The sequence below is a fragment of the Nestor notabilis genome, unplaced genomic scaffold, assembly GCF_000696875.1.
Source record: "Nestor notabilis isolate BGI_N333 unplaced genomic scaffold, ASM69687v1 scaffold24596, whole genome shotgun sequence".
In the NCBI taxonomy this organism is placed as follows: Eukaryota; Metazoa; Chordata; class Aves; order Psittaciformes; family Psittacidae; genus Nestor; species Nestor notabilis.
In genome coordinates, this window is record NW_009933643.1 from 6,947 (window position 1) to 16,808 (window position 9,862).

Consider the following 9,862-nt stretch of genomic DNA (forward strand, 5'->3'; position numbering starts at 1 on the left):
GGCGCAGAGGTGAGGAGTGTACGGGGAGGGCACTGAGGTCACGCTTCCCTCCTCTCCGTGAGCTCCTCTCTGTCCCGGTACTCCCCACCCTGCATGGGCCTCCATCATCCATCATTCGCACTCCAGAGGGGCTGTGGGAAGGAGGGGAGGTGATAACACCATGGCTTTCAACCCTTCCCCATGCACGTGCAGCTCTGCTCTGTGCCAGCCCCTGGCCCAACCTGCTTGGCTCTGCCTCCTTCTGTGCTCCCTGAAGCAGGAGCAGGGCTCTCTAAGGAGCTCTGGGAGAAGGAACTACTTAAACATCCCTGGCCAAGAGTCAGAGGCTGCAGAAGTGGGCTGTGCTCTGGCATCTTCAAGCCAAAGCTCTCAGTGCAGGGTGAGATGAGTCTCCTGGGCTGCGTGCTTGACTCTCACTGGGGCTGGCCTCAACCCCATCACATTGCTGTCTGTCACACAAACACCTGCAGTAAAGGACCTGGTTTTGTGTTTACCTCTAATTGCCTTTTTTTCCCCTCTTCTTTCTGTTTTGGTGGACTGAAGAGCGAGAAATACATCGATCTGAGAAACTAGAGAGGGATTGAATCTACTAAGTGCTTTCTTCCTTCAAACCTTTCCTGCTCTTGGATTGCCTTGTCCCACCCCTGCTCCAGTACCTGGGGAGCACGGCCAGAGACAATGACTGCGTCCCGGTGCTGAGCCCCAGCGCACAGGGGACACCTCCCTGACTCACCCGTCTGTTACCTCAACTGTGGGCTTGCAGGTTGTTGACTTAGCAGCAGCAAAGCTGGACTTGCTTACTACTACAGAGAAGCCAACAGCAATATTAGAAAGAAATACTCCATTTAAGCTACCTGAGGGAAGGATTTGAGGCGTTTTCAGGAAATCTCTCCTGTACATGTGTGGGAAGGTTTTGATGTGTTTTACCCCAAACTTGCTCAGCAAAGCTGGTGGAATTGTGCTTTTACTTTTGGGATGTCCCAGGCACCTTAGATGTAGCGTTGTGCAGGTTAGATGAGCGAGGAATGGAAGTGGTGCGTTAGAGCAGCGTTGGCGAGCGGCTGGGGAGGCGTTAGTGCTTTGCTTTTCCTTTGACCTGTTCTTGTCTCGGTTTAGCCCAGCGTGTCTTTGTGATGCTGCACAGGGAGGGAGCTCCACGACGGGTAGCTGTGATCCTATGCGAGGCAAGGACCTGGCAGAGCAAGGTCATGGGTACCCACCCATTTCTCAGGCACATGCCAGACCAAGGGCTTAGGTTCTCTGGTTTGTAGATTAGCCTCTCCCCATTCCCCAGGAATTGGATTACTTTTAGAGGGGCTGCACAGCTGCTGGCAACAGCGGGTCCCAGAGCCCTCCCCCAAATTTAAAGCTTAAGGAATATTAGGCCAGAGCCAGTTGGCGATGTCTCAGGGTTTGTGTTTTTTGTGCTGAACAGTTACCAGCCCCAGGTTAAACTGGTTTATTTCTGTGCTTCGGTGGCACCTCTGGCCCCAGCAGCCAGGCTGGTGCTACAGCAGTTTACTGGTAGAGAGGGGAGATGGGCAAGCAGCCTGCCTTTAGTTTCTGCTGCTGAGGCCCGTCCCAGTCCCCTGCCTGCAAACACGGCTCTCTCTCCTGCCTTCTTCTTCTAGAGAGCTCAGCCCCCTGCAGCCCCCTTCCCCTAAACAGTGTACTCTCAGTGCTATGCTGTCCACAAGCCTGTCTGCCCCCAGCCCTTGGGCAAGGGGCTGAGGCTGACCCTGGGCGACAGGAGCGATGTCCCCTCCTGCACACCTCGTGTCCTGTGCAGGTAGTGGGGAGCCATGCAGCAGCCAGCACCCTAACGAAGCGGTGAGCTATACTCGTGAGCTGCAAGTGTTGTCGAAGCAAAAGCTTTGGTTTATATATATTTTTGTTGGACTGTGTGTACATTTCCAGAAGTTTTGTCTGATACTTGCAAAGTTTTTTTTTATATATGTGAAAATAAAGTACCAAGTTCAAAGCCAGGTTCTGAGTTTATTCCTGCTAGCAGCAGCCCCACTGGAACGGTAAGGACTGAATGTCTGCCCTGTCCCAGCTCAATTTGAAGGCTCCCTACCCCGGGAGCAGGCTACCAAGGATGGGTGGCACCATGCACATGAGTGACAGAACACTGTTGGCTTAACCTGCCTTTGCACTGTGGCTGGGGCAAGAAAATGGATTGTGTTCACTGGCAATGGGTGATGCTATTTACAGGCGGTGGACAAGTCTGATACCAAACAGGGGCTGCAGTAGAATAGGACTCATGAGATACAGAGAGCAGATGACATGTATATCCCCTGTACCTGGTAACAGATAGATAGCCTATAGATTCTAACAGGTACTTGCTTTGACATCTAATACAGACACTACTAACTACCAATACTAATACTTCTATAGATATTCTAATAGATAATCTAGGTATTCTAATAGATAATTGTAGTACTAGATTGTAATGCTCAGTTTTTTTAGTAGTGATGGTAGATACTGAAAGAGAATACTGTCAATAGAATTTAGTAGATCTCAATGGTAGAATCTATTAGTTGCATTTATGGATAATACAGCTATTGATAATTATTCACAGCTAAGTCTAGTACTAGATTCTAATAGATAACAAAACATTGTAGTAGAGAATTGGTTTGATACCCACTATAGATACTAGTTGATACCAAATGCGTTTTTTCCTGTAAGGAACTCTAATAAAGTATAGTTTATTCATATACTAGCTACTCTAGATCCTAATAGATAGCTCTCTTTTATGTATTCTAATACTTTTTAATTTGTAATTGTATTAATAGCTACTGTAGATACTAAATACAAACAGGTAGTTAATTTGTTAGATAGTAATAGCTTTTAATAGATAGATAGTTGCAATAATCATAATACAGGTAAGAATAGATAATTCTGCTAAAGGATTCTCATAGTTTATGAGACAAAATTGTAAGGGTAGCTATTAAAATTCCATTCAGGAATTACAGTAATGCTGATAGGTAATTGCATTAATAACTACTATAGCTATGTATAAGTAGATTCTGTTATAGATTCTACTAGACTATTGTATTTCTAGCTATTAGAGATGCTAATAACTCTAATATGATTAATAACTACTGTAGCTATGTATAAGTAGATTCTGTTATAGATTCTACTAGACTATTGTATTTCTAGCTATTAGAGATGCTAATAATAACTCTAATATGAATAACAGCATTATTAGATACTGGTAGATCATACAAGAAAATCTTATTACCAGCACTAATCTTATTATTGTAGACACTAATAAAGCCACAAATACATTCTTATAAACTCTGATCAGTAATTTTAGGATAAGCTAGATACTATTTAGGACCCACTACAATTAATAGATAACTGTTTTTAGATTCTAGTAGATACTTTATAGGTTGAAGTAGTTATTCCCTACTGCAGGTACTAATACATAGTTCTATTATTAGCATCTATAAAAAAACCCTGTGCTACTCACTGCTGATAACTACAAATAGGCCATGGTTTTAAACAGAATGAATTAAAAAAATGGAATTGTTGTTACTGATGGTTAGCATTGACAGTAGCTTTTAGCTGATAGCTGGAATATTCTAGCCTAATACAATGAATAAAAAGAGGACTTAGTCTTTAAACCCTCCCACCCTCCTTTCACCACCATATCCTATTTGAGCCCAGTTAACATTGTATGACCCAAGTTAACCTTTTGAGAGGTTCATTTGACCTAAAGTAACCCCTCGATGTCCTCATTTGACCTAAAGTGACCCCTTTGTGTCCTCATTTGACCCATTTGACCTGTAGCAACCCCTCTGTGACCTCGTTTGACCTCAAATGACCTGAAGTTGACCTTTTGAGAGGTGAATTTGACCTAAAGTAACCTTTTCTGTGACCTAAAGTAACCCCAGGAGAAGTTTTGTGGTGCCATTTGACCTGAAGTAACCCCTGTGACCTCATTTGACCCCTATGACCTCCTTTGACCCCAAATTAACCTCATGTGACCCTGAGGTGACCCCTCTGTGTCCTCATTTGACCCCCCACAGTGCAATTTTGAGGTTTCATTTGACCTGAGGTAACCTCCCATGTCTTCATTTGACTCCAATGTGACTTGTTTTGGGGGCTTTTGTGTCCTTGTTTGGCCCCAAGTACTCTCAGTTACCCCCCAGATGTCCCGAGAGGGGATCAGCTGGGCCAGTTGGTCCTCACTTGACTATTTCATTTATTGGACTCTCAGGGTTTGGGGTACTTTTGTGTTTAGTCCAAGCCGTGCCACTCCCTGGATGCTCAGGGCTCGCCAGGCTCCAGCAGCTCCAACACATGATTGAAGGCTGGCAGTCTCCGTCAGTGTCCTCTGTACCATACTCACATAGGCCTCCCCAGCCTCTCACCACCTCCGGCACGATATGCTGGGCTCCAACAATGCCTAACAGATTGTATAGCATCCACTAGACCACACAGTGTTAGAAGTGTGTAATATTACCTATGTTTATCTAGGTATATTTTGGATTCATCGTATCTCCTTTATACTCCGTATATAGTCCTAGTCTGTAATTGTGTCATATATGGAGTTTTAGAGATGCTATGCAATAATTAGAGAAGTGTTTAAGAGTCTATAGTGATGTACTGACCGACTCTGTGCAAGGCAAATGGAGCCTAACAGACTCCAGCAGCATGGGACTGAAGCTTCAGGATCTACTAGACCAGCAGACACTGCATTAGACTCTACCAAATTCCATGGACTCTCTTAGACTCTCCTCAGGGGAGGTAACAAATCTGTTAATGTCATTCTTAGACTCCTAAGAATAAGTCCTGATGGATTATAGACTCTATTAATCGATTTTATTAGAATATATTAACTCTATCAATAGAATTAATCAGTATCAACTTGGTATAAATCTCTCCTGCCCTCTGTTAGTATCCATGACATGAATTTGAATTTAACAGGTAACTGTGGTAATGGTTAAAATAGCTACAAGGTCAGTTGTTGTCTGCAAGAGATCCAGGAGGCTGAGTGAACATGTCATACTTGGGTATCCTGAAGGAGATGACTGAGACAGGCTTGAGCAGGATGTTCTTTATGCAGGACTCGGGACTCCAGGACAGAACCGACACAACACAGACAATATGCTACAACAAAGGAAATTTTATTTAAAAATAAAACTTTGTTTTGTTTTCTTTTTACTGACACAGGTGAATGAAATCCCAAACAAAGAAGCTCTTAGTGGGCAGCATACAAGAATGGAAACAATTAATAAATAACATTAGTATAACCTCTAAACATTAACAATGCATTTGCAAACAAAATGAGGACTTTAAACCAAGTGAACCTTAAAGCTCAGCTACTCTCTGTAAGAATATTTACCTTCTGTTTTTCCTTATTCTTTACAGATCTGAAAGGATTAAATACTGCTATTATAGTTTTATATTAATGACACTATTATACCTTTTTTAAAATATTTTGTGAAAATCTCAACATTTTTAACACTGATATTATACAAATTGGTATTTGTCATTCAAGAGGAAGAACAACTGTTCCTCCCCCACCGAGAATTCCAGAAAACATTTCTATTAGGAACTTTAAAAACAAGTGTCCTTATTCCCCACTAATTTTTAAAGTGGCACCTTTAAGAAAGTGCCCTGGGAGTTGCATTTTTTCTTGCTCAACTGAAAAAACCATTTACAGTAATGACCCTGCCTCAGGATTAGCTACAGTAATGTAATCAGCCTAGTGCAGGAAGCAACATGCTGTACTCCGAGCCTATCTGGCTCCCCCGAAAGAAGGGCTCAGTGAAGGGCATGCAGAAAAGCTGTTCATGGTGAGAGCAAGTCCGCTGGTTCCCAGCAGAGAGAGACCCTCCAGGCCTCAAGCTGCAGCACTCACAGAGGCAGATACACAGAGGCAGTGCTGCAGACAAGTTCTACCGCAGCCCTAGTGGGATGTGTCTCATTTCCGATTCCCATTCAGCTACAGTGGCACTGAAAGTCAGCCAGAAACCCTGTTCAGAGCAGACGATACTTGCCTGCTTTCCACAGCTACCTGCTGCTCGCTGTGCAGAAACGCATGCTGGTCCCACACGGTTTGTGCCCAACTCTTACTGTACTGTTTTCTGCTTGCTTTGTGTCCATGGTTCACAGGCAGGGGGAAAAACAGCATCTTGTATGAGCAGAACTCACGTTACAAGCAAAACCAATCCTGTCCTACAATTCTACTGTCTTTACACCAAGCTTAGTACAGCACCAGTCCAGACGAGTCACTGTTAGTAAAAGGTAAAGTAAGAAACCTCCACAGCTGAAATGCTACAAAACAGTGTCAGAGTTGAAGTGACAGCTGCCCATCTTTCTTGCCCCTTCTTATCACCTCTTTCAAAGCAGTCTCATGCTCAAAGGTGTCTTTACAGCTTGTCTACTTTGGGCTCTTCATTTTCAGAGAGGGGTGGATACTCAGGTCCAGCCTAGAGATGCAGCATTCCCTTAAGAAAGGCACTAGACGTGTGGGGGGTTTATTTCTTTTTAAAGTAGCGTCATAAAGTTAACTTCTTAAGAATAAAGATCAAGAAGGTGAAGGGAAGAAAGAGAAGTCAATCTTAGGCTTACCCTTCTGAAAGAACAAGAAAAATACACTGTACAGTGCCTGGACTGACTTCACAGAGTGTAGCCATAAGACATGGTCACGACTCTGCTGCACTTCAGTGGTACAAGCAAATGCTAACATGTCTAAGGACAAAAAGCCAAGACTTAAGTTTCTTTAATCATTTTGGGACACAAACAGTGCACAGAAAGGACACATGCAGAAAAATTAGTGACACATGCCACAAAGATTGCTCTCTCTAATCTATAATACCTGGAACAATATTCACAGGAACATCTCTGAGCACATAAACCCCAAAGACAGGCCTGTAACAGCTCTGCTAAGCATGATTTAATTTAACATTATGACAACAAGCCTGTAATAAATGGCTTGTACAGGACAGGGCATCACTAGTCTGATCACACACACTGTGCAAGACAAGAATTAAGGCTTTCTAGCTGGCTGGACTTGGCTCTTATGCAGCCTTGGCAGTGGCAAGAGTCACACACCACACTTGAACACACTTGCACTGAGTTTACACAGCAAGTTGGGAACAAAGTGACTCCAAACCTAACAGGGACGTAGTGGCAGCACTGGAGAGGATACAAAAAAGAGGGATATAAAACCGTAGTGCTCCCTCACAAAAGGGTTTTTACCTGGTTCTCCAGTACAAAGCCAGGAAGTAAGTCTCCTACTAGGGCTAGTTGCTTACAAATGTAACATGCAGATCTACAGAGAGAACAACCAGAGCTGCACCATGTTCCTTCCTCAGCAGCAGCAGTGTTGGGCTTGTTTCTCTAGAAGCTCCCACAGAGGCACTGACCAAGGCTGCTATGCATAACTGGCAGAGCACTTCACACAGAAGGAGCAGGACTGGTTCACAACGCTGCTGACAGTTGCATGTGTGGGCAAAGGAAAAAGCGCAGCTCTTCTTCCCCGAGTACCACATGCACTGACATCACCTCTGCAACTCAGCTCAGCACTTGGGGAAGTGCTCGCAACTCACCCAGGCCAGACTCTGCTCTTGGCTGCGCCTGACCTCTCTCTGCACCACAGCAAGCACCATGCCCACTGACATGAATCCCACCAGTGTGCTGCATTTCCAGGCTTCTGTCCTGACCCCGAAATAGCAACGGTGCTGATAGCCTGTAAGTGTTGCAGGAGATCTCCTTACAGTATGGAAGAAAATTGTCTTTACTATGGAATGGAGGGGAGTAAAGAGAGACAGTTCATGCTTTTAAACTGCCTGGAACCCACTGCATCAGTTTATAAAGCTGTAGATCTAGAGAGAAACCTATACTCTACATATAAGAAGCATTTTATCCTTAGTTCCCTTTGCCAACAGCTGTTCAGTCCTCTCTGCCAATTGCAAGCCATTTTTCTCTGAGATCTGGGCCCCGCCACGAGGTTCTTTAAAAGGCTAATCTGCATCCAGTAATCACCCCAACAGTATTTCAAGTTGCAACCCTTTGCCTAGTGACTACTGCTGCCCTTCTAGGGATGCAAATAATGCTAGCCATGCTTTGAAAGGCTATTAGCCTCTCAGTGTACACAGAGCACTTGTTCATCCATCAGGCTGTGATCTGTGTATGCCTACTTGATTTAAATGTTCTCAGAAGGAACCGCACACTTCTCACACGTCAAGCACATATGAACAGAGTTAAGTAGCTGAGTATGCAAGTCAGGTTTTTCCAAAGGAACAGCTGAATACTGACTTTTAAAGCTGTGTGATCATTTTACAAATACAGAAGATTCCCAGATCTGTTTTAACACAGGCTCTGGCAATACCTTAGAGTAATGGAAATGGAAAGAAGAGCCCCCATGTTGTTTTGATAGCCATGCAGAGAACTGCTGCACTTCTTATACTGCAAAGCAGGTAAGATACCAACAAATACATCAGCTGCACCTACCAATTCCACAAAACAGCCAGACACAAAGACAGCTGGCTCCTGCAAAAGCTCTCTGAAGGACATGATGGAATGTGCATGAAGGCCACTACTCTGCCACAGTCACCATGCAATTAAGATAAATAAAACATCATATTTACCAGGTGCACCATTCCTAGAGAAAGAGCGTGTGGGAGCGTCCAGTGATGGCTGCTCAGGCCCAGCAGGGCCACAATCAAGTTTGAGCATCGAAGCTCAAAATGCTCAAGGCTAAAGAAGGAGAAGCAGCCAGTTCTTTGCTCTCACTCAAATTCTTCCCACCCTCTCCCACCCCTCAAAAACATGCAAACCTTTTCAGCATGTCTAGCTGCCTGGGATCTGATAGTGCTGCCGGCAAGAGGACACGTAGGAGAGAAATCCAGCTCCCAGCCCTGTTGAGATCAAAATGCCTGACAGAAGCTCGTCACGCTATCTCTAGGCAAAAAGGGAGGACTTGAATCATGAGCAATAAATGCTATTATTACAGGCAAGAGGGAAACGCCATGGCAAACAGGAAGCAATCTAAAGATTCTTCCGAGGTCTCCTACTTATTCCCAGCAGAAAGTGACCTCCCAGCTGGCCTAAAAAGCCTGAGCCAGACACACAGCAGCGAACAGATCCAAACCTAGTACCGTGAACCACAGGACACACCACGCCGACCTCAAGACTTGGTTTCTCAGAGCATTCACTTAGAATTCACAGCACAAAACACTCCCCCCAGCCTCCAGGGCATCAGCATAGGGATCCCTTGTTGCGATACCTTTCTCTACAAACACCCTGGAAATAAATCTGTTCTCTCAAACAAGAGGTAGGGGTAAAGGACTCCAAAACATACACTGTATAAAACACCATTCTGCTCCATTTCATTCCACTGATTTGAAATCTGGAACCACAAAAACCTGATAACTTATTCTCTTAAGAGGCAGGACTGACCTCAGCACGAAGTCTCTAAAGGAACCCCCTTCCCCTTTGGTGCGTAGCTGGGCTACAGCTGCCCAGGCAGTTGGTCCACAGAAGTTGCAGGTATGGAGGTAATGTGCTATGTGGCCACATGCGCAGGGGAGGAAATGGAAACAAACTCCCGGAGAATATTCTTGGCCATTTCAATATTGTTATGTGCAATGACCAGTGCTTTCTGAATGTCCTGATATGAATAGCCTTGGCTCATTAGGTTCTCGATCTCACTGGAGAGCTGCAGTGACGCACTGGTCCCACTGCTGGCTCCGCCTGGCTGGCAGCTCCCTGCTTTCCGCTCAGAATTTATTCTCCGTGGCAGCGGCTTTGGCGGCCTTTCTGGAACTTGAGAGCCATCGGAGAAACCTGGAAGGAGAAACAAACACATCACTTCAAGAAAGGATACGTAATTCTTGCTCGGAAC

The 9,862-nt window shown here is 44.6% G+C and overlaps 2 protein-coding genes across 2 annotated transcripts in view; one reads left to right on the forward strand and one right to left on the reverse strand.

The window, feature by feature from the left end:
* Positions 1–573, forward strand: part of LOC104407654 (cell surface glycoprotein MUC18-like) — a gene marked incomplete at its 5' end in the record, with an annotated part of 4,718 nt that extends 4,145 nt beyond the window's left edge. Inside the window, 1 exon segment of the mRNA XM_010016985.1 lies at positions 544–573. Within this exon segment, the coding sequence (XP_010015287.1) occupies positions 544–573 (30 nt within the window).
* Positions 574–8,959: 8,386 nt separating this feature from the next.
* LOC104407655 (E3 ubiquitin-protein ligase CBL-like) overlaps positions 8,960–9,862 on the reverse strand; it is a gene marked incomplete at its 5' end in the record, with an annotated part of 9,469 nt that continues 8,566 nt past the window's right edge. Inside the window, one exon of the mRNA XM_010016986.1 lies at positions 8,960–9,804. Within this exon, the coding sequence (XP_010015288.1) occupies positions 9,524–9,804 (281 nt within the window). The remainder of the gene's footprint in view (positions 9,805–9,862) is intronic.